The sequence below is a fragment of the Pezoporus flaviventris genome, unplaced genomic scaffold (assembly GCF_033815535.1).
Source record: "Pezoporus flaviventris isolate CSIRO_AGI_PZ_B2104156 unplaced genomic scaffold, CSIRO_AGI_Pfla_v1 ptg000045l, whole genome shotgun sequence".
In the NCBI taxonomy this organism is placed as follows: Eukaryota; Metazoa; Chordata; class Aves; order Psittaciformes; family Psittacidae; genus Pezoporus; species Pezoporus flaviventris.
Window position 1 is genome coordinate 19,181,689 of NW_026892593.1, and position 27,878 is coordinate 19,209,566.

Below are 27,878 nucleotides of genomic sequence, written 5' to 3' on the forward strand. Positions count from 1 at the left end.
CTTATCAACCTACTGTTAATAAATTCACTAAAACAATAAAGAGCAAGATTTAATTTTAACTTGCTTTACTGGCCTGCTTTAGCAATGGCTAAAGGTGATAGCTTGGAAAAACATTAATCGGAGTCAGCTATTTAAAGTCAGACCTATTTTTTATCAGTTTCTCCAGGAAAGTTCATCTACCAGCCACCAACCATGAAGTTTCTTAACTACCTTCTGGCTTACCGAAGGTTCCTGCTCATTGTCCTCACCCTGCTGCTTTTACTTCCACTTCCTCTTATCATCAAAACCAAAGTAAGTGACCCACTTGAAAGGTAATTATTCTGCACCTTTATGTCAAGCCCAAGATTCCCAGATCTTTTCAGAATCATAAAATCACAGAAGTGTTGGTTTGGAAGGGGCCTTGAATAACTTCATGAAGTTCACATTGTGGATTTTCTTTTTTGTTGGTTTGTTTGGTTTTTGGTTTTGATTTTGGTTTTGTTTTTTTTTTTTTGTTTTTTTTTTGGGGGGGGGAGATCTGTTTGTTTATTTGATTTATTTATTTGTTAACCCAGTGTATTTGCATAGATATATAGACAAGACAACAGCTTTAATGTAAAATTCTGTGCTGTTTGTATGAATTATGTATTTGTTTGCTTGTTCGGGAAGTGATTTTTTTATTTAATGTCATCTAGACTACCTTGAAAATCCTGTGCTTGCTGTTACTTTTTGTCCACTTTTAAACAGCTTTTTATGATTGACAATGAAAATGAATTGTCAGGAAGACCACTGCAATTGCACTTTTATTTGATGATGGATTTTGTCACATTCATCCTTTATTGTGTTGTCTGAAAGCAAATGACTGGAATCAATGATCTGAGAAATTCCCTCTGGTTCCTAGATAGAGCAAAGGTTATGCAGGACACCTTATTTTTATTTTACTTGAAATAAAATCCTCTGGCATTCAATAACTCTTGTGATAAGATGTATAAAAATTTTATTAGTGATTGTATTTGGTGCGGCTCTGGTGTCAGCAGAATGAAATGTAATTCTACTGTGATGTATTTCACACATGCATTATAAGTATCATGTGTAACAGCACATGGAAGTCCAGTTCAGAAGTCTTTGCATCACAGATAGATAGTGGTTGCAGAGCAGCATACTTCATACAGTGTTGCATCCCAGTTTCGATATTGCAGTTTTGTCTCTGAGAGGAAATTCTTGAGAAATTTTTAATGTGACTTAAGTGAGATGAGCATTTGGTAAGTGATAAATGGCATTATCAAATAATTTAATATGTAACACAAGCTTCACTCCAAAAACAAATGCTGGCCATAGTTGCCTGACTTGGATTTAACATATCTGTTTGCGTGTCAGAAGTTCTCAGAGCCGTTTTGCTAAGTTATTCCTCTCCCAATACAAACCATCTCTGCTGCTGTTGAGCATTTTCATGCCCTAACCAGGGGCATTAAAAGATAGAAACCATTTTGCTCAAGAGCAGAACAGGAATTCAAAACTACTCAAAATAGATTTCTAGGATTTTAGAAGAAACAAGGCTCACTTTGTCATTATATTGTTATATTTGGCTGTGTCTGCATTCTATGAGCAACAGTTAAGTAAATTTTTCTGGGAAAAAAAATTAAAGAAAAATATCCTGTTTTCAAGGAGTTTAAATAGAGGACAATCACTAAAATTTCAAGTCTTAAAAACAACTGTGTTTCTTCTCAGTCCTGCACAATATTTGTTATATTAGGTGATATCCTTGCCTTATTAATGTTGATGACAACACTTCATTGATTACAGGAGAGGCAAAATTTGATCTGTTATTGAATGCAAGTCCTCTTAGAGTTTTAAAGGTTTGCTTGCAGTTGCAGAATGTTTGATTTATGTTAAGTCATGGTCTAAGAATGCTCCGGAATGAACTCTATGATTAATCATGCTTGAAGAAAAAGGCAGCTGACTTTTCCCCCATGTTTCCTTAGTGGTAGAAATGAAATAATTTTACAGTCCTCTGTTAGACACAATTCTTTAAAACTGACCTTTTTTTTTTTTTATTTTTGTTTTTACAGACAATGTTTCATAGCTGGATTACTGATAGCAGACAAAAAGAACCCCAAATTTAGGTTCCTTGACTCAAGGTCCCTTGACAAATTTAGGTCCCTGATTTGTTCCAGGTGGGGGTAATCTCTTGCATAGCTGGACTTTCTACATTGTGATTTCTTCCCTGGATGATCCACTCATATTTTTCCTGGTGCCTCTTGTATTCTAGGAAGCAGAATGTGCATACACATTGTTTGTAGTTGCCATCCTTTGGCTTACGGAACCTATGCCACTGGCTGTTTCAGCTTTGCTCCCTGCCGTTATGTTCCCATTGTTCGGTATAATGGAATCCAAGCAGGTAACCCATTTTTTACTTTCTATCATATGATGGATTTCAGTGACAAAAATCTGCAAAGAGACAACAACATAATGTTGAAACCTGGTAGGCTAATCCATGGATTTGCTGAGTGCCAGTCCCAACAGGTCTGCCTCAAGACTTGCTTACATGCCTTGTCCTCAGGAATTGCCCATATTTCTTTAATATTTTCTCCTAGATTGTGATTTAATGCTTTAATGCCAGTCACTGGGAAAATGCTAGATAGATATAAAATGTCCTTAATGTTACAGAAATGAGATGACACACTAAAGCTGCCATGTACAAAATGCTGAGTATATATTTTCATGTCAAAGAGAGGACACCATAGGGGATCATACTCTAACACTGTGTTTAAATATGTTCTTGTATCTGTTGTATAGATGATTAAATTAATAAAAATCTGTCAGATGGGCCTGATGACCTTTGGTTGTTCAGATCATAAGCCTTATTTTTCTTTTTGCTTTAACACTGTGCCCTTTAATGCAGTTAATCTTGCATCATTTGGTTAAATGAAATTGAAATTTCAATTAAATTGTGTAAATTTAAGCCAAAAATGTTTTCCAATATTTATTTCAAAAATAGACCCTTATTGATTTTTTTTTTTTTATAAACTGATAAAACCAAATACTAAAAGAAAGTTGCCATTTAGTTAACAAAATGGGTTTTGGTTTTATTTCAGGTGGCATCTGCTTATTTTAAAGATTTTCATCTGCTGCTGATTGGAGTAATTTGTTTGGCAACGTCAATAGAAAAATGGAATTTGCACAAAAGAATGGCTTTAAGAATGGTGATGCTGGTGGGTGTCAACCCAGCATGGTATGTGTTAAACAATGTCTTGAAGGACAATAATACGTGTGGAAAGCTATATATTCCAGAAATAATTGCCTACTGCTTTTTCTGTAGCAGCAATCCATCCTTTCTACTCAAAGTAGATATTTGAAAGGATATGATTGATTAGTAGTTACCAGTTTATTATTTTGCTGAAATCCTAATTGAAAGTTCCCTGCAGTGATTCTGTTCATAATAAGGATCCTTCTGAACAAAATACCTGATGACTTTGTGAATAAGCTATGGGTCCTGTTTCTAAATGGTGGTTAATATATTACATATATGATCCTTAAAACTGAAAATCTGTGCTATGCCTATTATTAATTTGTATTTCAATGTTCTTTGCAAAATTCTGGACACTTCCCAAGAATACAAATACACAATGAGGTAAAAAAAGTCATACAACTAAAGATGTGGTGAGGAAGGAAAACGACATTAAGAACAGTGTCTGTATTTATGCTTTTTTTCTTTGTCTACCTATGAAGAAAATATCAAAGGAATACGTACTTCCTCAGGTGGATGAAGTAATGAGGGAGATGAAATCACAAATTCTCTATTTACTATCATATATCTTATGAAGTGAAAACTCTTTGCTTGTTTTATAAGCTTGCAGAAATGCTTTAGGCCCACACATTCATCTATCAGCACATCAGTAAGGCAGCAGATAACATCTGTAGAGCAAGTCTGTATTCCTAGAATACATGATGCTTAATACTCTTCACCAGAAAGCAGACAGTGACATGAAGTATAAAGTCAGGGAAACTTTCAAAAACCCCAGCTCCAAAAAATGAGAAGCCTCTTAGGTGATCTAACTAATAATACCTCATGGAAATGCTGTATTATTCCTATTCCTCAGTGATTTGTCTGTCTTAATTTTAAATATAACATGTGTTTTGATTTTTCCTTCATCTTTTGATAGCTGGCAGCTTTCTTTTTTGACAAAATACTCCTTACATTCTTGTAAACTGCCTCCCATTATCTTCAGCTACATTCTTGAGCTCTGCAGTTTTAGTTATTTCAACTTCTCTTTTTTTGATCATTCCTAAATCCTTAACTTTTGGCTGAAATCTTGAAAGGGAGAACACAGTGAATGGCGAGCTGTGCTAAACTGATCACCACTGGGGAACTTGCTGTGGACACAGAAAACTGCAACCAGTGTTGAGCACACCTAGAGCAACTCCACAGAGTTTTACAACCTTCAGGAAGCAGCACCCCTCATAACTATTTCAGCTCTATCACTTTTTCTGACACTTTTTTCCTATCACTTTTCCATGACAAAAGGATGATAAGATTATGATAAGATGATGTGTGAAGGAGAGGATCCTCCCACCTCTCAGCATCTGCTGCTCGTTAGCTGTGCCCACTGCAAATTGATGCTTGCTCTTCTCTGTGCAGAGCCTTCCTCCTCCGCTAGCAGGAGTACCCAAGCAGCCTGTCACATTGGATCCTCTTCCAGCCCAAGGTAGAGATACCACTGTAGGAGGTTTCTGCATTAAATGTCATAGAAGCTGTAGCAGTGGAAGTAGAATAGAAGGAGTTTTCTGGATTCTGCCTTCTGGAGAAACTGGTTTGTTTGAGGAACAGCATGGCCAGTAGAGCTAGGAAAACGGTCATCCCCCTGTACTCAGCCCTGGTGATACCGCACTTCAAATACTGTGTTCAGTTTTCCACTCCTCACTACAAGCAAAACACTGAGGTGCTGGAGTGTGTCTAAAGAAGGGCAAAAAGCTGGTGAAGGGTCTGGAGAATAAGTCCTGTGAGGAGCAGCTGAGGGAGCTGGGGTAGTTTAGCCTGGAGAAAAGGAGGCTCAGGGGAGACCTTATTGATCTCTACAGCCACCTGAAAGGAGGTTGTAGTGAGGTGGATGTCAGCCTCCTCTCCCAAGAAATAAATTATAGAAAAAGAGGAAACAGTCTCAAGTTGCATCAGGGAAAGGTTTAGATTGGCCATTGGGAAACATTTCCATAGATATATTTCCGTAGGGTCGTCAAGCATTGGAACAGGCTTCTCAGGGAGGCTGTAAAGTCACTGTCCCTAGAGGTATTTAAAAAATGTGTAGATGTGGCACTTCAGGACACTGTTTAGTGGTGGACGTGGCAGTGCTAGGTTAATGGTTGGACTCGATGATCTTAAAGGTCTTTTCCAACCTAAATGATTCTATGAGCGTATAAGTCCCTAACCACCTCCTATCATTTGAGCTATGTAGTCTTGTCTGCAGAGTATGAGGGAAAGGTGAATACATCTATGTAACCTGCAGTAGATTGAGTAGCAAAACATTGAACGTGAATTACATAGCAAAGGGTGATTTGATAGTTGAATGTAGATGAAGTTATCATCCAAGGTTCCACAACAGCAACACAAAGAGAATAATACAAAAAAAACCCTGGGGCTGAACAGGTTAGGATTTTCTTAGTCACTCATTAGAATACAACACACTGTACTAAATGGTCACCTGACCATCAGTCCGTCAAATGCTGGAGATCTATGATGAACAGTTTTGAAACATGTTAGCAAATGTCTTCATTTGCTTTGGTTTTAAATCCTCTTGCAAGTTGTACTAAAATTATATTTCTCTACAATGTAAATATTCATATTCAGTGTGGTTAGCCTCACCAGTATTTTCTGCATAAACAAATCTTCCTTAACTTCCATCTGAGGACCTAATCAAAAACTGCATAAAGTAATGGGTTTCATACTACCAATGATAATTGTTGTTGTACCAGGTCCACTACTCACTTGCAGGTCTGTAAATCATTTCATCATTATGCAATTAAAAGTGCACAGAGAAAAGACAAGGTTCTCCTACTGAAAAATAATCAAGTTTGCAATGCTGCTATTAGCTGAAATGAAAGGCTATGAGAGGCATTTTGAATGGTATTTTTATGTCATTAAATATCGTTTATGTTATTTTTGTATACAATCTTCTCTTCCCATACTGGGAACTAAACGTTACAGTTTTTGTGAAGCTTTTGTCAAGGCTAGGCCAAGAGCTTTACAAATTACATGAGTGAATTCTCTGAAAACGCTGAAACATTGCAGACCCTCTCAGTTTTGTGATCCATAGCAGGTGTTTAATGACACTGCCAACACCTTGGGACAGGAAGTCAGGAAGACTACTCTCATTTACAACTCCAAGAGATGCATTAGAAATGACAATTTGGCCCGTATTCTAAGTTTACTGTCTAACTTTATGAGATGTGACATGGAATATTTGAATTTTTAGTGTAAACCTTGAGTGTCTCCAATCACTGATGCAATTCAGTGCATTGCATAAGTACAATCAGGAATTGCAGAGATACAATTCTTGTTCGTGGTAAACTTAGCTAAAAATGTGCCAAGACTGGACTAAGATATTGTAATGACCTTGGTTTTTTCCATTTAGTATCAAATATTTATGTTTATTGAAGCACAAATAATCTGTACACTTGTCATGAAACCCTGATTCAGAACTAAGTTAAGTACCACTTCCTGAGTTGTTAATATTCCTTTCTACAACAGCTGGACTGGTATCTAGAAGACTTACAGCCTGGGGTTTTGACCTAGCTTGTACAACAGGGGATTAACAGCATTAGCAGTACAGCCATTTTAAATTTCTTTTAAGTTTACGGCATGCATGGTGCTCTTTCTTCTTTTCTTTATTCTATAAATAAATTTTATTGTTTCCAATTTATAACATATTTGATTCTTTAAAATATGATCATTTCAATGCCTTTGATCAAGATTATTGTAATTCATAATCTTCCTCAGAGGTCAATTACAAGCTTTAAATTTTCAGTGTTTCTATTGAAAAAGCTTTCAATTTGTACTAAATAGAGTGGTGATACGAGGTGTTGCTGTAGCAGCCACAGACTCTTCTCTCCTGTTCCAGGCTTGTGCTGGGTTTCATGGTTAGCTGTGCTTTCTTGTCAATGTGGCTCAGCAACACCTCTGCTGCTGCCATGGTGATGCCAATTGTAGAGGCTGTAGCTCAGCAGATCATCAAAGCTGAAACAGAAGCTGATGCGCTGGAGATGTCTTGCTCTAACGGCTCCATCAACCCAACACTGGAGCTGGACGGTAGGCACGCAGTGTAACTTTTGTCTTTGCTCACCCTCATTCTTCAGTGGAGTAAACACCACATAAAATACAGTTGAATGGCTAGGGAAATCACATTGTAAAATGTCTTGGATTACTGTGTGTGAGGTCTCCCATGTTCATAAAGATTAATTGAATATGGTGCAGAATATGGCAGTTATGTGAGAGGAGGGGAGAAGACGCTGGCTTGCTCAGCATAGTGAAATGTTTGGAAAGAAATATGATAACAAGCTATAAATACACTGCAGGTTAAACATTAGCCGAAGAAAAGCGCTCTTTAAGGTCTAGAGTAATGTGGGGAGAATAGGTGAATCTAAACTGGTTACATACACAGTTAGATTGCAGATGAGAAAGATTTCCCTCTCAGAAGATTCAGCCCCTGGGCAACAGGAATCATGAAGGAATAAGGCACAGCTCAGCTGTTTTTAAGATTGGCACTTGGAAATTTATTCATAGGATGATGTGAAGTTATTGCCTGAAATGGGACATGCTGATGGAGCCTTTCCAGTTTTGTTCCCTTAAATACTTACCTGTCTTTGCATTAATGTCTTACAGAAAATATAGGAGAACATGAACGCAGTGACTGTAAAGAGAAAGAAAACCAAATTAATGGGTAATAGTTATTCATTTACTAAAATCTAGTATAAGAAATAATCTAAATAGAGTATGTTTGTTAAAATACATACCTTTGTTTTTTCCAGATATGACAATGATGTGGCTAGTACTGTGTGCGCAATTGAAAAAGAGTATGGAAAAGAAAAGGAACAGGTATTTAAGGTGTCTTTTTATTATGCGGCTCATGCATGTAACAGTTTTAACCTAAATCGCTTTCTATATAACACCTAACATGGCACAGTTAGCAATGAAGATAGTTTCATGTGAATAAGAGATAAATGTGTAGATATGCATACAATTTGCTTATGTACTTATTTCATTACTGGGTTTGTGCTCCCAGTGTATTTTACAAAAGTTAAACTAACCTCACCAGAGTGTAAACTGTGTGTATCAAGATACACAAGGAAATTCTTGTGTAAACACTGAGGCAGTTCAGGAAAAGGACTTCGGGATTTGATTCCCTCCCCTCTTCCTTTGCATGAAAAGTTGTAGTACCATGTAACAGCAAACCAAACCACACTGTGTACAGCTCTATTGCCAACAAATTGTCTCACTCTTCTGGGACATCCCTGAATCCTATTTTGTGCTTGATGATGAGCCCTTATATATTAATCGGTGTATATTCTTTCTAAGCAGAATCTACCACCAGCTGAAACAGGGAGAAAAAACAAAGAGGACAAATACAATGGGATTTTCAAAGTGATGTGCTTATGTGTTGCTTATTCTGCTACCATTGGAGGGCTGACCACAATCACAGGAACATCAACTAATCTGATTTTTGCTGAGCACTTCAACACGTAAGAGTCTATATTAAGTTATTTGTATTCTTCTTAATCGAGAATTTTAGCTGTTATTTCCTGAGCTCTCACATGGCTCCCCTAAAATGCATTAGAAACTTTACCTGTCAATTGGACATTATTTGATTCTACTACTTTTTGTTGTTTTTTTTTTTAAAAGACATAAAATGAAACTGCAGGGTTGTATTTGCCTTACAGTGGGAAAGGCTGTAAGTGATCATCCAACACATGCAACAAGATGGCCATTCTTTGGTTAAGTAGTATTCTGCTCTTTGAATAGCTGCATGGAAAAAGATGAGCTTATTTGAAAAGGAAGACACAACTTTGCATGAATAACAGACACTATCTGGCCTTAAAGGACTGTTATTCATCTGTAAGTACAGAAAGAGCTAAGTTTGGGTCTGCTTAGCAAAGAACATCAGGAGACTTTCAGGAGGCTATGCTTGGGGCATTGTTCAAATGAGGAATTTAGGTATGTTAGTCAAAGAAAAAAATTAAAATCAGTCTGAAACTACATTCAGTGGAACACTTGGTTTTGAGGTTATTAAAAACATTCTTTAATATTCCTTTTCTTTTCTAAGTAGAACTACTTTGAAAAGAAAATTGGTAGATTTCATTCCAAAGCCTTTGAAAAACCAATAGTTCTTGCTGAACTTTCTTTTCTTCTGCAAACTGCTCATTGCCAAGTCACTCATTTTAAAACAGAACAAAATAAAGCACAATTCTTTTATTACCCTCTTCCTGCTATTCTGCATTGCACATGGCAAAAAGGTGAAAGACCAGTTATTGACAGGTTTTCTTCCAGCCTGTGTTCCATGAATGGATGAAACTTGGCTTCAGCATGCTGCTAAAGAGAACTGAATTAGTACAGTTTGTAAATTAGCTTGTGCTAAGAGAATAGCAACAATAGAAGCAGTATGGAAATTATAAGAGTGCCTGTTACTGGGGCCAAAGAGCTACACAGGGCAAACCATGCCATTGTAAGTCCTTCAGACTTAAACTTTTAGACATCCAGACTTTTCTGGTTCAAGCAGGAGCCTAGAAGAATCCAAGACTGATTACTAGGGATAAAAACTGTTCCTGTTCATTTCCCTGAATTTGTAGGAAACTTGAAGAAAAATGGCTTGTAGCTGTTTTTTCAGTTTGTCTTAGCTGTTAACAATCTCTTCAAGAATGCATAAGCAGATTGCTGTTCTATCTCTGCATCTTGACCCTCTGCTAGGAACATGTGCCGTTCATGAGCACTGCATGTGCGAGTTAGTTTTATACCCTACTAGGATTTTTTTTAATCTTTCCACAAACACTGACACTAATCCTTAACTTAAGATGAATCTACCACCTACCTGTGCAAATAATTTTATCTTTAACTATCTTGCTTCCCTTCTCCTTAGAGGCTTCTTTTGTATTTATGCCCTGACTGAAGTGGGAATTGACCTATTAGCATGGCTTGGACACATCTGCAGTCTACTTTCATGTATCAGAAACACTGAAGCAGAATAATTCAGCAGGAGAGCTGCACATACAGCATATTTCTGAGTTTCCCACTCTCAGTGACAAAGCTCTTAAAATAGCACTGCAAAATAGCATATTCCTCATATCTTCCCAATGTCAGTGTTAAATACATTGGAATTAACATTTACTGTTCTCTATTCCCTCCTTTTCATTCCTCTCATGACGAGGAAAACAGTCTATCTGTGTTAGCACTGGAGCCTGTTGCTGGGAGTCCCCAGCCTGCTGTTGAGTTAGGACATGCAATTATGCTCTGGTCCATAGGGCAGAAGCAAACAGTGGAAATGTTGATGCAATGCTAAGCATCCCTGCCAATAAGACCAACTTCCATAAGGGCTCCTGTTCAAGAAAGAATTGTTACTGATCCTCTGAGGCTCACTCTTAATTGTATGCAAAGAGACACTGCAATATATTGTCTAGAATATCTAACTGGGGAAAACAATGTTAGCTAGTAGGCTAAACATTAGTCTGCTCACCACTGTCCATAAGATATACAGATGCCTTTACTGGCCAGGAAGGCATCACTTAAAGATGTGATGGGTTGGTCCTCACTGCTCCTTGGAACAGATCCTTGGTGATGCTGGGTCCCTTTCTTCTGACTCCATATGTTTTTCCTTTAATATTTTAACCTTTTCTGTGTTTGTTTCTCCTCTTGAATCCTTCAGGATGCTGCAGAACCCCATATCGGTTCTCTCACGTCTGCAGTTTCTCCTCTTTTATGTAGCTCTGCTGTAGAGACTCAGAGCTCTTTCCCACACAAAGCATTTTTTTCAAGGACTGCAAGCCAAGGTTCACAGCTGGGCCATAATAGTAGGACTATGGATCCTGGCAGTCTAAGCAGTGGCACTCCAGCTTGAGGGGAAGGCCGTGGAGAGATTAGAGAGATAAAGGGTTACCAGGTAATACTGTGTCAAGGAGAAAACTGAGCTCTCCTGTGCTTGAGGAAGAGTAAATCCTATGATGAAACCTTTGGTTCTTCAGCCTGGCTCACTGATAGGTTATCTAGTTTTCCTATTATGGTAACTGACTTTGACCTTCCAACATAAAGAGTAAAACTTTGCCAGCATCAAATTATTTTCAACCTAAGCAATTTCATAGGAGTCATAAAAGGAATTATCCTATCTGGATTTGTTCTATGAACCAAATTTGTTGACATTTGTAGTGTTAGCCTGGAAAGAGTTTATTGTTATTGTACTGAATCACTGTAAAAAGAGGATTATTGAAATCAATCACACCTTTTCTTTTTCCAAAGGAAAAAGGCTTAGAAAAGAATAGTTCAGTATGTCCTGTCCATCCTTGAATCAAGCAAGACCTGTAATAGATAATTAAAAAACAATATATAATCCAAACAGCACTATACACTGAATAATTTTAAAAATAGCTTAAATGAATTCTTCCAGTCACCTGAGGAGTATTTATTCTGGAGATGAAGAATACCTAACTTTAATATTAAAATTACTAGAAATGCTTACATATGTATTCAGCCCTGCACAAACTTACTGTTAAACCTGATCACAAAAATTAATATTTTATAACGAAATTGACTCTTTAGTACAAAGTTTTCAAGAGCTTGTTTTATTGTTCAGTAAGAAATTATCATGCATAATTCAGGGAAGATCATAAACACTTTAGCAAGTATTGATGCTTAGTCATTGTTATGCTGGTGTCAGTTTTTTCCTATCTTGAAATTCGTACATTCAAAACCTGATGTGGTTCATCATGTAATAAAAGACAAATAGCTACATAATAAATAAATAAAATAATTTTTCTTGTTCCAGTTTCACTGTCTAATCACTATGTACAGTTGCAGTGTAGAGCATCACATCAAGAAGTGGGCATGAGTTTTGGTTCAGTCCCTGCTTTAACTTCAATTGCATTATATGTAAGCATTGGAATAAATACAGATAAATACTAAAATCTGCACAACTGAGAGAACATTTATAATGAGGATTTGCTGCCTCAAAGACCTATGTCACCATGAGAATTCCTTTTCTCCTAGACAGACCTGAAATACCTGGCTAATAATTGGAAATAGTTTTTACAACCTCTGGACATTGTGAACTCCTTTCCATCTGATTTTTACATCAAAGAGGAAGACTGTCCAAGGAGACCAGAATTTTCTTACTTTTTAATGCTAATTGCTTTTAGCATTAAAAGCTCTCTCAGTAGGGCTGGAGAAGCTCAAAGGAAGAATAACTTGAGTTCGTAAAGTAAATAGGAAAACAAGATTCATTTACTTGGCCTTTTTGCCTATCCAACATCTATCTCATTAAACTGTAAATTCATTCCTTTCAGAAAACCAGTGCCTGTTCCTCCTTTACTTAAATGCACATTGCAGGGAGAGCTCTGGTTGAATGGCTCACCTCTGTAGACAGTAGATGAAGACAGCCTCAAAGGGACAAGGTGACTGGAGAGACAATCCATCTAATAAATGAGCATTCCTGCCTTTCCTGGAAATTAATAAGAATAATTTGGTTTTAATCAGTTTTTGAATCCCTTATGGAATTTTAAATGATACAAGTCTTGATGTTGTCTCCACCATTGTCTTTTAAGTTCACTGGAGCTCGTCCATTTGATTATATTTTCTTGTGCTAAAGTCTCCTCTCAAAGACAGGCTTTTCTTCAAGTTCCGTTTCTTTGTCATTCTAATGGTCTTTAACACTGAGTGGCCCTTCTTCGCCTACTGAACTCAGGCTAGGCACATCTAGAGCAGCATCAGGTCTTTGGACCTGTTGCTGATCCAGTGCTCAAACTATTAGCACAGCTAGCTCCTGTAGTGGTCTTGATGATCAGAAACAGGACAGGAAGGTGAAGGAGGAGACCAGAAACTACCTCATGCTGAAAATCAACTACTAGCCAGAAGCATTCTCTTGCAACAGGGCTTTCTGGCACTTCTCATAACTCTACATTCCTTTGCAAACCTCAACTGAACATTTTTTTGTTTTCATCCAGACGTTACCCAGCTTGTCAGTGCATCAATTTTGGATCCTGGTTTATCCTTTCCATCCCCATCGCACTCATTATTCTGCTGCTCTCTTGGCTCTGGCTCCAGTGGATTTTCCTTGGGTTTGAGTAAGTAAATGTTGTAATCAATAAAACTGAAGCTTGATGATACAAGAAGTACTGTGTACCAGGAGTAAATATTACATCTAAGTTTAACAGGCTGAGTCTCTGGATGAGAGAAGAATTTTTTAAAATAAGGATCCTTGACTACTCAGCCCAGTGTGAAAGGTCTGCATCACAAATGATGATAGACGTTCCTTTAGAATAAACACATATCATCATTAACAGTGTACATGAACAAGACAGAAGAATCCTGAAATTTTATGTATTTTGATCTAAGACTTGAACATTTGTAGCCAGGATGTTGCTATTCCCTGGAGCCAGTTCAAGGGATCGGCTTGAATACTTGAGCAGTATCTGCTTTATAAACTGGATGGCTATATTTGTAAATATGAAGTAAAAAACTTCCACTTTTCCAAATTTTGTATGTGGTGGTATGGTGGCGTTTTGGTTTTGTTTTTGTTTTTTCCATAGAACTTGTGCTTTTAAGGTTTTGTAGAGGCCAATACTTTTTTGGGGTTGATTATTCAAAGTCTTGCTCTCCATGAGTTCACTAACATCTGCAGAGACAATAGTGGGGACACCCATCCTTCACAATTACATAGCTACTTATGGTGCAAGAGATGAAGAGTGAGACTGTCTGCTCTTAAGCAAACTTAAAATCATCCCATGCTTACCACTGTATAAGCAAACATTTATTGTTTCATTTTTCTTGTTTGTTTTTTAATGTCGTGGAAGGGTCTTATTCAAGAATAAAAACATAGTTTGTAGCAAATAGACTGCTGATCAGTAGGCAGGCTACTAATGTGATACAGACATTTTCATTACAAAAAAGTAAAGCAAAGTCGTAAATGACTTTCATTAAATAGCTAGGTTATTTGTTTGATTCTTTCAATTAGTTCCCATAATTAAAGTTTCATCCTTCCTGAGCAAATAAGCTAGTCAATAACAGGACACATTTTTTTGCTGCCTCTGTCAATCTCCCACTGGGCTTTGTCAGTTAATTCCAATGCACCCAGTTTGGTGTGTGATAATTAAATGGGAGATAATGCATTGTAAAGTGACTATTTTACTTTTGTAAAATGTTATTTGAAAAGGAAAGTTTGGAATTTGGTGTTTTTTTTCTGTGTACACTTTTAATTCATAATTTAATATTGCTGATCTGCATTCTAGTTTTAAAAACATGCTCAAGTGTGGCAAGAAGAAAACAACTAGAGAAGAGGCCTCAGCACAGGTGATTCAGAAGGAGTACAAGAAACTTGGACCAATAAGGTATGTCGAAGTATACATATGCAAACAAAAGTGACTAAATCCAAATGTGAATTCAGGAAAAATTATAACACATTCTGTTTCTGCTATAGCTACCCAGAAATTGTTACACTTGTCCTATTCATCCTAATGACCCTACTGTGGTTCACCAGAGACCCTGGCTTCATCCCAGGATGGTCTTCACTTTTCCCAAAGTAAGTAATCTTTTTGATACATGAACAAGAACTGTATTGTGTCTTAACTACATACCTTTTTCTTCTCAATTAAAAACAAACAAACAACACCAAACAAAAATACTTTCAATACTTCAGAAATATTCCAGGCTAAAGTTGTTAAAAACCTTTGTAATGTATGCAGAATAGGTAAACTCCATCAACTTTCATAGATGTATATGTGCAACACCTGAAAAGTACCGAAATCATTACAGGATAAAATGCCTCCTAAATCGGACTATGTTCTAGACTTGGTCCAGTGTGGGAGAAAGTATAATGGTTGATTAATTACTGTAATTTCAGTTCTTTTCTTCTTTGATAAAGGTCTCACTTGTGCTCTGAAGTACTGGAAAATAGCTGAAAGTTTGGGACAAGAAGGATTTCATGTTGTTTAGGTCCTCCTGGATTTAATATTTGTTGCTGCTTGGGTCAAAGGCCAGTGCTGGGCTTGGATGGTATATTTTATTTTGTTTTCCTGCGTGCCAGTCATTTCACCAGCAAAATTTTGGGGTTTTGACCATGGTTATGATTATGTGACACCAGGCCTGCTGACAACAGATGGGGCACACCTGTCTCAAAGGGGGAAAAGGATCTTTGCACAGGAGTTAGCAGGACTCAGTGAAAGAACTTTAAACTAGATTTGAGGGGGAAATGGATAAAACCAGGCTAGCCATAGATAACCCTGGGGCTGGCACACCAGTGTCTGAGGGACAGTATTCTAATAAGGTTCTTCAGTCTGCTGTCTCAATGGACATGAGGGGTGGAGATCCATGCAACAGCAAAGACACAAGGGTTATTAATGTGTTAGAAACCACGGAAGCACCTGAGAATTGTCATGTAGAAATTAGGGCTTCTCCCCCAAGAAACGTGATGGGATCAATAGGAAGTGCTACTTTGCCCTTCCAGAGGGCAGACTTTGGCCTGTTTAGGAGCCCAGTTGACAAAGTCCTTTTAGAGGCAGTCCTGAAGGGAAATGGAACCCAGCAAGGATGGATATTATTCAAGAAGGAAATCTTCAAGGAGCAGGCCGTCCCATGTGCCAAAAGACGAGCTGGGGGGAAGAGGTCTGGCCCGGCTCGCCAGAGAGCTTTGGCTGGAATTCAGAAAAAAAAGTTTATGACCTTTGGAAAAAGGGGCAGGAAAGTCAGGAGGACTTACAACAATGTCATGAGGTTAGACAGGGAGAAAAATAGAAGGGCCAAAGCCTGACCTTAATCTGGCTTCTGCCATAAAACATGATTAAAAAATGTTTCTATAAATACATTAACAACAACAGGAGGGCTAAGGAGAATCTCCGTCCTTTATTGGATGAGGTGGGGCGAAACATAGTGACAAAGGATACGGAAAAGGCTGAGGTACTTAATGTATTCTTTGCCTCATTCTTCAAGAGTAGTTCTCTGGGTGCCCAGCTTCCTAAGCTGGAAGACAGGGAACAGGAGCAGAATGAAAGCCCCATAATTCAAGAGGAGATGGCCAGCAACTTGCTACACAATTTAAACACACACAGATCTATGGGGCTGGATGGAAGCCACTCAAGGGGACTGCTGGAAGTGCTCACCAAGCAACTTTCAATCATTTATCAGCTGTTCTGTCTAAGTGGGGTGGTCATAGTAGACAGGAGGTTAGAAAATGTGATGCCCATCTGCAAGGAGGACTGAAAGGAGGATTAAGGGAACTATAGGCCTATCAGTCTGACCTTCGTGCCTGGGAAAGATTATGGAGCAGATCATCTTGAGTGCCCTAAGAAAGCACATACAGGACAACCAGGAGATCAGGCTCAGTCAGCCTGGGTTTATGAAAGGCAGGACCTACTTGACTGACCTGATCTTCTACTATGACAAGGTAATCTGCTTAGTGGATGAGGGAATGTGGATGTTGTCTACCTAGACTTTTGTAAAAGCATTTGACACTGTTTCTCACAGCATTCTCCTGGAGACCCTGGGTGCCCATGGCTTTGGAGGGGTGTACTCTTCGCTGGGTAAAAAACTGGCTGGATGGCAGAGACCAAAGAGTAGTGGTGAATGGAGTTAAATCCAGTTGGTGCCTGTCACAAGTGATGTTCTGTAGAGCTCAGTATTGGGCACTTTTTATCAATACCTTTAAATATCTTTATCAATGGAAAAAGCAATCGAGTGCACCCTCACTAAACTTGTGGACGACACCAAGCTGGCAGGAGTGTTGAACTGCTGAAGGGTAGGAAGGCTCTACAGAGAGATCTGGTCATGCTGGATCGAGGGGTTGTGCCAATGTTATGAGGTTCAACAAGGCAAAGTGCTAGAGTTATACACTTGGGTCACACACAACCCCATGGAACCCTACAGCTTGGGGCAGAAAAGGATCTGGAAGTGTTGGTTAACAGCAGCTGGACATAAGCCAGCTTGTGCTCAGGTGGCCAAGAAGGCCAATGGCATCTTGGCTTGTATCAGATAGTAAGGCCAGCAGGGCCAGGGCAGTGATCATCTCCCTGTACTCGCACTGTACTGCACCTCAAATACTGTGTTCAGTTCTGGGCTCCTCACTACAAGAAGGACGTTGAGGTGCTGGAGTGTGTCTAAAGGAGGGCAAAAAGCTGATCAAGGGTCTGGAGAATAAGTTCTGTGAGGAGTGTCTGAGGGAGCTGTGGTTGTTTAGCCGGGAGAAAAGGAGGCTCAGGGGAGGCCTTATTATCTCTACAGCCACCTGAAAGGATGGAGAGAGGTGGGTGTTGGTCTCCTCTCCCAGGAAACAAGTTATAGGACAAGAGGAAACAGCCTCACGTTGCACCAGGGAAAGGTTTAGATAGGCCATTGGGAAACATTTCTTCGCCAAAAGGGTTGTCAGGCATTGGAACAGACTTCTTTGGGAAGTTGTAAAGTCACCATCCCTGGAGATATGGAGATATTTAAAAGATGTGTAGATGTGGCACTTCAGGACATGGTTTAGTGGTGGATGTGGCAGTGCTAGGTTAATGGTTGGACTCGATGATCTTAAAGGCCTTTTCCAACCTGAGTGATTCTATGATTCTATGATAAATGTCATGTGAACGTGCATCTATCCTGCCTTCTTTCTTTAAATATATTCCCACCATTCATACATTCACACACAATCCCCAATGCTCTTCAAAAATGTCTGTCAGGGATCTTTCAAAGAATAATTTTAGCTGTTTAAAAATTTAAATTACAAAGCAAAATTATTTTGTGTAGAAATAGCATTGAAATGCATTTTAAAAACTAAGATTGTTTAAAGTTATTTACTATTTATTTATAAAAAATGCAAAAGGATTTTTTTCCTTATAGCAATAGCAGAGCTGATGATCGCGGTTTCATATGAAACACTGTATTCTTGAAGAGGTTTTGGAGTGTTGACCTAATCAAGCAATCAGCTATCTAAGCAATCAGTCTGGCTTTGCTTCTCCTTCTGCTTCATATTGACAGCCAGTGCTCATCAAGCACCATTTAATGAGATACAACTTATACTGAAACACAGATGTTGTAAACAGCCTTTCAAATATGGGACTTATGGCTCAAATAGGTTATTTCAGTCCAAGGATTCCAATTTTCCTATTTGAAGCTGTCTAGTTACCGTTGTCTGAGGATTATGTTCACTGTTAGGGAAAAGCAGAATATTCCCATAATCAGTGTGGTTACAGGTTCTGCACAGTTATGTTACTTTGTTGGTGCCTCTTGGAAGGCATGCCCAAGGATGATTTCCTTGGATGGGAATGCAATCACACGTCATGTCACATTAGGCTGTATCATGTTATAATTTGGAAAGGCAACCTGGATAGAAACAAAACTTGTGTCATTCCCTCACAAAACCTTTAAGGAGAAAGAAAGAATTTCTTACTATTGAGACCTGGCCTATTTCTAGATAGTTTTCCTTTATGCCTGGCATAAAACCAGACAATGACCTTTTTACTTTTCTGAGCGACGAAAACTTTCCAGCCAAGATGCACAATAGGGGCAAGGAGTAGCAGTAAGTTATCTTCTGTAAAAAAAAACAAAGAAACAGTAAAAAGAACTTAAACCCCAGGAACTGTGTGTGGTTCTATCAATGGTAACACAGTGTATGACCTGTGGCTTACATCTCTCACACACTTATTCCCTAATACTTCCATGTACAGAATTGTTCAGTGTTTTTGAATTAAGTATACTGACAGACATGTGCACAACTTCCTTAAGATTATGCTACAGGAAACAGCTGTAAGGAAACACTCTCTGCCCTTAGAAATCAGATTTCTTAACAGGAATCTGATAGTACTTACTTTCCACAGGGTCTTATCCCGCAGACTCAAGCCAGCCTCATGGAGATTCTGTCACCTGCAGACATGAGCTTTGTCCTTACAAAAGCCACAATGTCAGAGCTGTAAGTGACCTTGAGACCCAACCAAACGAGTGAGTGGGTCCTAATAGGTGGGAATAACACTACTCTCAGAGTCCTAAATCAGTCAGGGCCATCAGTTCATTTATTCTAAGCTGCTGAAGATCAGAAGAGCGATGTTGTTCTCTGTGTTAAGCCCACCAGAGTTTTATTTTATTAGAACATGAATTCCCAGAAAGCAACCACGCTTGACTTCAGGGTGGCAACTCACAGGTTCTTCAGATTTTAGAATTTATCACTTTCCTTGATAATCTGTCCTGGTGGATAATCATTTCTGTTGCCAAACAAAACAAGACAAGCTCTCATCTTGTTTCCTGTCTGAATATAGCTTCCAGCCATCTGTTTTTGACTTCTCTGCTGGATTAAAAACCTTTCTGTGATAGGTGCTTTAAGGATATACATAGCTGATTTATTTATATCCCATTACAAGCTTTCTTTCAACAAACTGAATGGGATACTCAGTTTTGCTTCAAGAAAAACTTCCCATCACTCTCATCATCCACATTTGTGCTCTCAGCCCCTTGTGTGCATCCTCACAACCTACTGAATACTTTAAAATATGAACCCTGACTTTTTTAAAATCCTAGCAGAAATGTTGGTATACCGTGAAGATGATACCTCCTCACTTTTTAAGTGTAACTTTTTGAAATGTCAGCTAATTTTTAATCCACATTTGTACTGTATCAGTATTGAGCAGAGCTCATTTTTAATCAGTGTTATCAGATGCCTTTCAAACATACGTTACCCTTACCAATTAATTTTTCTTAAGAAAATTTTATAAAACTATTAAAGACTAATCCTTCACTGTCCTGCCCTGAGCCACTATTGCCTCCCTCTGAAGGCAGACAGCAGGGTGTTTTAATAAATGCATCATAACACTATAGAGAGCAGCACAGATTAAAAAAGCCTGTTGACGTCACAGGATCACACATCATTTCTGCTACAGTAGTTTCCTGCCATGTCCTGGCCTGATTCCAGGCTGCGGGTTATTTTCTTCGTTTAGAGGAGTTTCAAGTAGGCCGTTGTCCAGGACTTAATGAATCTCATAAGAAAGTTCAGCACTGGGCTGCAACTGGTTACCGCTGATGTATGCAAGGTGGGCTTCCGTCACACTTCCTCAGATTATTAGCTGAGTATATTCTTCATTTTTCTGCCTGTTTTATTCCTTCTCTTACTTCCAGTACAAGGCCGCTGTGTACTTTTGCCAACAGCTCTATTCTCTACAATGATTTCAGTTGGAGCATCGTGAGATCTCCTTAATCAACTGCTTTTTTGCTTCCTTGTAGGACAATCAGTTTTGCAGTGTTATAAGGAGGTAGATGCTGTATAAGCAATTGTATTACAGCTTGGATAATTGGACTTTGTAAAATGTTTATCTCAATATCTGATAATGATTGAAAAGCTTCTGCTTGGAATGGGGCCATGTGTGCCTTCAGAACAGTATTACTAAAGGTAGGATATTGTGTGTGTCCCAAGCAGTTTTTCTGAGAACTGTGTTTTGCATCAAGAAAACTAACATTTTGTGGGCCAAAACTTGCACCTCCCTAGCTCAACAAGGGGAAGTGCAAAGTCCTGCACCCGGGGAGGAACAGCCCCTGGCACCAGCACACTTTAGAGACACCCAGTTGGAATAAAGCTTGGTGGAAAAGGACCTAAGGGCCCAGGTGGACACTGAGTTGAATGTGATACATCAAGGTATGTATAGGCAGAACTCTCTGCCTTAAGAAACCATACCAAGATAACAACTTGGTTTTTAAAAGTGTTTTCTGCTCTGTACTAGCCATCTATAGGAAGCAGGAGACAGGATGTCTCCACTACAACTTCTATGATGGCTTCATGTGCAGCTTTTGTGACAGTGTTAGCTGAGCTATGCTTGTTGCGGTATCAATGTGCTATGCATACTAAAGCTTTTTGAATCACACTAACACTGTTGTTAAAGCAAAGGGATCTACCAGATCCCATAACATATAACTGGAGGATGATTTTTCTTTTTCAGTGAAACACCCTGGTTTAGTATAAAACCTTAAGTTGCTGGTAAAATCTGCTAGGAAGCTATGCTTGCCCCTATTGTAGCTGCATATGCAGAAAAACATACGGTAAGAGGCTGAGAAGACAAACATGTTGACATATTGGTTCAGGAAAACTTGCAGAAGTGCTTACAGGAAACAGAAATATAAAATCAAAACAAAGTTTAAGAAAATGTTTTAACTTTCTTCATCAATTTTTTTTTTTTATTTGAATGACCATCTTGGCTGAAATAAGACAGACTGGAATGTGCCACCTCCTAGTAGTGTGTTACATAATCAGATGGATGTGTTAACATGTTCTTAGAGCTTAGCTTTTGCACCTTACCTGAACTTTGGGCTACTCTTTACAGGTTAGAAGGATATTGGATTAGTTTAAGAAATGCTAGTGCAAGCAGTTCTCAGGCAGCAGAAATCACCAAAATAAACATGGACCTTGTGTCTATGACTTTAGTAAGGACAACCATAGGAGGATGATAATAAAGCTCTGCTGTGTTCTGTCAGTTGCAAAACCACCATCCTTTGTGGGTATGCATGGTGCTCTTACAGTCTGTTGGACTGAATCTATTGCAGAGGATATTAAAATTACTAAATTTGTCATTGAACTGTGAAGATTAGTTGTTTAAGCATCAGCTATTCCCAAGTATTCCCCTCCCCCATCTTATTTCTATATGACAAAATAACACATGCTTACTCAAGATGCTTATACATGAATTTTAGAGGGCTTGCATCTAATATTTCTACAGATGTGATGAAATAACCTTGTCTGGCTGCCAGATGCCCACCCACCCAACTGCTCTCTCACTCCCCTCCTCAATGGAACAGAGGAGAAAATAAGGTCAAAAAGATTGTGAGTCGAGATAAAGACAGGGACACCTCTTACAGGCAAAACAGACTTGATCTGGGGTCATTTAAATCAATTACCAATTAAAAATAAAACTGGATGGCAAGAAACAAAGATGAAAACTACAATACCTTTTCTCCAGCCCCTTTCTTTCCAGGCTCAACTTCACTCCTTCATTTGTGACTCCTCTACCTCTTTCCACTGCACCAAGTAGCACAGGAGGTGAGGAATGGGGGGCTGTGGTCAGTCCATATCAGCTGGTTTCTGCTGCTCCATCATTCTCCTCACTCTTTTCCCCTACTCCTCCTGGCTATATATATACTTATGTGGTTTTTTTCTTGTTAACGTCTCCTTAGGTATAAAGGCTATGCTACGGACTCAACAACTGCCTTAGTGATAGGCCTCCTGTTCTTTATTATTCCAGCAAAAACATTGACAAGGACTTCAAATGGAGAGAACAGTTAAGTATATTTTGATGTGGATAGTACTAAAATAAGGCATTTAAGACGCTACCATAAATATAACTTATTACGCTTGTTAGAGGAATGTTAAATACTAATAGTATAATCTTACTAGAGGATAATATCTTACCGGGATGTAAAGCATCCCTGGTCTGGTATTCAGTACCAACAATTAATGTGAGCAGTGGCAGCTAGTATTGTGGGGGAATCTGCTACCTGCAGCCCACTGCCACCAGTGGAAACCGTCTTTCCATTGAATGTGATGGTCTTTAAACAGGACTGCATACAGCAAGGTTAGGTTTATTTTGTTGAAAATGTTGCTGCTTATTTAAGATACCCTGTAAAATTTCATGTGGTAAATGAGATGTCCCTGCTCATAGCAGGGAGGTTGGACTAGATGACCATTGAAGGTCCCTTCCAACCTACACTATGCTATGATTCTATGGTTCTATGATTCTATGATTCTCATTTAATTTTTCCCTTTCAAAATGGAATTTACCCTGATTAAAGTACACCTCCGGCTTGTCCTCTTTATGCATTCAATTCTACTGCTGAAATCAATGAGATCCATGGGTTCACAGAGAATGCAAGGTCAGAACCTAAATGAGCCTAAGTGAAGCAGCATTTGCTCAGCAATCTGTCTGAACAGCACAGTTTCATTGAGTAAACTCATTGATATCCCACAGCTACCTTCCACATAGGGAAATGCTCCACCAGTGGAAACTGCTATAGCTTTATTGTCTTCAAGCTGTGAAAGTTTTCACCAGCTAAGGATCTGTCCCAAGAAGTGCAGGTTGCGCGTGTCAAAGACTTTCTTCATGTTATAATGATGAAATTTTGCCTTCGAATGCTTCCCAAGTACTTCCTCAGAGGCATTTTATTTCAAGTTGGTTTTAATATGTTTTTAAATGTTGTTGGGTGGGGTTAATTTGGCTTTTTTAAAAAACTTTTTCTTTTTCTTTTTTTTTCTCTAGCTGTTTTTGGTTACACTCCACTGATTACTTGGAAGGAATTTCAGTCATGCATGCCCTGGGAAATAGCTATTCTTGTTGGTGGCGGATTTGCTTTAGCAGATGGCTGTGAGGTAGTGTAATTTATAGAAGATACTGAACAGTTGGCATGACCCACATGAAGAGCCATTCAGACATGCAATGAATTATGGTTATTCTCCTCTTCCATCAAGTTATTCTGTAGCAATATTGAACGTAATAAATGTGATGAATATTCAAGACATGCAGAAAACAGGGTTACAAAAAAAGAGTTTGTCTTCAAAGACTGTGCACAATGATGACTACTGTTTGTTATTTAATTTAAACTTGATGGTGGTGGGTGTTGTGCAGACACAGTGTTGCCAAAGCCTTGGAGTTAATGTCCCATGTTATTGAGGTATCCCTCACATGGAGCCCTGCTGGCTACTCCAGTAGATCGAGCAGGTTTGGACCCAAACTGTGTTTATGAAGCCTGATGTATGCATATTACAATTTTCTGATTATGACTCCTCTAAACATCTCAGAGATGCAAATACAAATAAATGGAATACAGTTTGCATAGGTTCCTATGAAACCACTGAATTAGAAAAGCATGCTTAAAAACACGGTAAGAATACAGAAAACACTTCTACACAAATAATTCACAAATAGCAGATGAGTAAATTCCTGTTCTATACCATTTATTAAATTTTATTTTCTGTGTTTTGTAAAACATAATCATGTTGTCATATTCCTTGTGCAGGTTTCAAAACTTTCTGACTGGGTAGCATCTAAATTGACCCCTTTAGGATCACTCCCCTTGTGGTCGGTTATCCTGATATCATGCCTTATTGTCACTTCAGTGACAGAATTAGCCAGCAATCCAGCTACCATTACAATATTTTTGCCCATACTATCGCCTTTGGTGAGTATAATACAGGTTGTTTTTAAACAGAATCTGCTCTATCATCCTTGTAATAATACAGATGCTCCAAGAGGCAGTTTAAAAAAGTCTCCATAAAATACGCCATGCATTATTTTTGCCGTCTTGTGTTGTGCTTTGGATACTTGGTTGGCTTGGAGCATTCTTACAAAAGGTGCTGAAAATTCAGTAAAATCAGCCAGAAATTCAACACTCAAAAATCAACACTGTTATTCCTATTTGTGAATAGTCAAAGCACTTAAAAAGGACAGCTCTCTTAGTGTTTCTTCAGGACCACATCTTCAGCAAAAATGGTTAACACTGCAACTTTCAAGCTGTGACCAAATTGAAGAGAGAGCTAATAGAAGTGCTTTATAAGTAATTCTCATTTCTTCTCTCCTTATCTCAATTGTGGCCTGTCTTCTCATAATCTTTATTAAAACACACAATTCTTTTTTCTTCTTCAAAACTTACTGATCATCTAGTCTGTAGATTTTCCTCTTGGCCAGCCTAGACACATACCAATGCCCTTTCACTCTCTTACAAAGAAACCTTAGTGCTTGCTTCAGTGAATCTCTCATAAGTATTATATTAAAACTCAACTTTCTCATCTTTCTTGCATTTTTTTGTTGACATTTTTGCTTTTAGTGCTTGTGCAATGTGCATACTCTCTGCAACAGTCTTATTTTATGGACTAAACTACAATCAGAAAATATCAGGCACTAGGGTGGTGAGGCACTGGAATGAGTTGCCCAGGGAAGTTGTGAATGCTCCATCCCTGGCAGTGTTCAAGGCCAGGTTGGACAGAGCCTTGGGTGGCATGGTTTAGTGGGAGGGCTCCCTGCCCATGGCAGGGGTGTTGGAACTAGATGATCTTAAGGTCCTTTCCAACCCTAACTATTCTATAATTCTATGATTCTATGAATTTTAAGTTCAGTAGCTATTCTATATTAGAATCACCTTTTCTCCTCTAAAATGTTCCCAGATATAATCTTAAAAGTAACTTATCAGAAAAGGCTATTTCTCACTATTTAAACTGGCAGCTCTGTTCTGAGTTGACTTGTGTCAATATGGTAAGTTTGTATTTATGTATGTTGTTCAGAAAATGTGTTCCTTGACAGCTGTTCCCTCTCTTTTATTTTATGATAGGCTGAAGCCATTCATGTAAACCCACTTTTCATTTTGATACCTGCTACCTTGTGCACTTCCTTTGCATTCCTGCTTCCTGTGGCAAACCCAGCCAATGCCATTGTATTTTCATATGGTCATTTAACTGTTATGGACATGGTGAGTTTTAAGCAAAACATCCTAAAGAGCATTTTTAGCATTTTAGAATCTGTGTTGTCTTGATTCAAGTTTCTGCTTTCTTTTTCTTCTCCTTTAGGTGAAGGCTGGTTTGGGCATTAACATCATCGGAGTTGCTGTAGTTATGCTTGCAGTTATGACGTGGATAGTGCCTATGTTCGATCTCTATACTTATCCAAGTTGGGCACCAGACATTCCTTCTGCAAATAGCACTGGGCTGTAAAAAGACAACAGTAATCCTGGGGATTGGTTTGAATTGTGTTTGTTTCTTTCCTTTTCCCCAGACATGTGGTGAGTCATTTAAAATGCTTTTTTGTCACCACAGCAATAGGGATCTCCATTACTATATATGCCATATTTTCCAGTCCCGGAGACTGATCATCCAGTCTGAGAGTCTAATCGGGGAAAGTGTTAGAATTCTGAAATAACATAAACTTACATCAAGTTTCTAATCTAGCTCAGCTAGTTTGAATTTTTATATCTTCATGTTATGAAGGAAAAACTGAATGTGCATAGCCATTATCACTGGTAGTTTGAACCCATTCTCAGGGTAGGGGAGTAACGAGATTTAGATTTTGTTATTTCAAATACATTTTCTTATTATTATGTTGGCAATATTTGGGGTTTGTCAAAGATCATATTAGTTTTTTGTTTTCTAGCTTCAAACTCTGTTTGAAATAGTGTTGATCACAAAATCAGGCAGGGGATTTTCTTGAACACATAGTTTACAGACCTGTCAAAAATGCACAGAAAATGGCAAAGAGCAGCATGACCAGTTACACAGCACTTTATCTGTTGAGCACCTTGTCATCTGGAAGGAGAATACATAGTTTAGCATAAGTGTAGTCTACCTTCTTCAAGGACATCACTGAAACATGTTGTTGCTGTTGTCATGTGGTATATTTCTGGATAAACATATGTTGATAGATTTGAGTTAATCTATATGAATTGAGTCCAAATTATCATCATACCTGTCTGCCAAAAGTAGAGATACATTCCCTTGATAAATGAAAGCACAAGACAGAATGCTGAACATGTGGCACCCAATCCATCAATCAAGACTATAGCGCATCTTCACCAGGAAGCTCATGATCTCTGCAGGACAGGTGGCAGTTTAAGGTTACTAGACTGTTAATGTTGTAAACACAAAACAGCTCAGTGTAGACAGAAGAGGAGCTTGGAGTTCAAAAAGATCATCAAATAATCATGTTTTCTATGGTTATTACATGGTTTTCACAGTAAGAACTACAGCATTGTTCTTTTCATCTGTTGGGAAGGACCCATAACAATTTGTAAAGAGCTTTCAGTTAATAGCCTGAATCAAAGATGGATGTATTTATCTTGGGTCATCCCTTGGGGCACCTCTATGATGGCTGTAAACTTAATCATAGAATCATAGAATAGTTAGGGTTGGAAAGGACCTTAAGATCATCTAGTTCCAACCCCCCTGCCGTGGGCAGGGACACCTTGCACTAAACCATATCACCCAAGGCCTCATCCAACCTGGTCTTGAACACTGCCAGGGATGGAGCATTCACAACCTCCCTGTCTTTTACAAATAGAGTAAATTATCTATTTTTCCTAACAACAACAAAAAAAGATCTTTTGTTTTTTGACTAAATGGTTTACATCTATTTTTGATAGTGCATACTTAGAGATGTCAGTTATGACTTCTATAATGCCAGAATACAGTGTAGTTTACTTCTATTAGCTTTAAGTTGCAGATTCAGTTGCAATTAGTTATTAAAGAAGCACTTTTTTTAGTGAAGTTTTTGTGTAAATAACTGCTGTGTGTAAGCACCACCACACTTTTCAGCCTGAGTTTGCTATCTATATAGACTGGCTACCTCCCTTTTCTTTTTCTTTCTTTGGTGATTTTTATGCAGTGCTTGCAAAACAGGGCTATGTCCCTGACTAGGCCAATCAGGAGATGCCACTGTGCAAAGAATGTTAACGAAACCCCTGTGGTAATGATTATGGTTACAGATATGCAACACCTGGCTAAATGAAGACTAACTTAATCAGGTACTAAAGGGAAGTGTTTATGCAAGTAGCTAATCCCAGGTACAGGTCTTGGATTATATCATATGGTGTCTTCCCAGAAGGATGTACAGCACAGAAAGAAGGAGCACATGGTTTATCTAGGCCTTTGGTCCTGCAGTCATGGAGAGGAGATCCAACTAAGAGAAAGCTTGTTAAAGTTCCCATGTATCACCATTCCGGTTCTGTCAGT

General features: G+C 38.5%; 1 protein-coding gene and 1 long non-coding RNA gene across 2 annotated transcripts; one reads left to right on the forward strand and one right to left on the reverse strand.

Annotated features, from left to right (window-relative positions):
• Positions 1-135: 135 nt before the first annotated feature.
• SLC13A1 (solute carrier family 13 member 1) lies at positions 136-27,026 on the forward strand. The gene is made up of 15 exons (XM_061467594.1): positions 136-291; positions 2,249-2,377; positions 3,075-3,211; positions 7,092-7,279; positions 7,853-7,910; positions 7,999-8,065; positions 8,546-8,709; positions 13,171-13,290; positions 14,455-14,553; positions 14,643-14,744; positions 22,346-22,449; positions 23,425-23,534; positions 24,182-24,343; positions 25,490-25,627; positions 25,725-27,026. The coding sequence occupies exons 1-15, from the start codon at positions 193-195 to the stop codon at positions 25,866-25,868; spliced, it is 1,821 nt and encodes a 606-aa protein (XP_061323578.1). The 5' UTR covers positions 136-192; the 3' UTR covers positions 25,869-27,026.
• LOC133276613 (uncharacterized) lies at positions 7,286-9,638 on the reverse strand. The gene is made up of 3 exons (XR_009745930.1): positions 9,444-9,638; positions 7,984-8,021; positions 7,286-7,880 (listed from the first exon to the last, which is right to left on the reverse strand). It is a non-coding gene; the product is annotated as an uncharacterized LOC133276613 (long non-coding RNA).
• Positions 27,027-27,878: the final 852 nt, after the last annotated feature.

Bases quoted from the DNA above. Each gene is read 5' to 3' on its own strand.
- SLC13A1 (XM_061467594.1), top strand. From the start codon at position 193: ATGAAGTTTCTTAACTACCTTCTGGCTTACCGAAGGTTCCTGCTCATT. The intron at 3,212-7,091 runs GTATGTGTTAAA...CTCCTGTTCCAG, and splicing joins GTGGGTGTCAACCCAGCATG to GCTTGTGCTGGGTTTCATGG. The intron at 22,450-23,424 runs GTTAAGTATATT...TTTTTTCTCTAG, and splicing joins GACTTCAAATGGAGAGAACA to CTGTTTTTGGTTACACTCCA.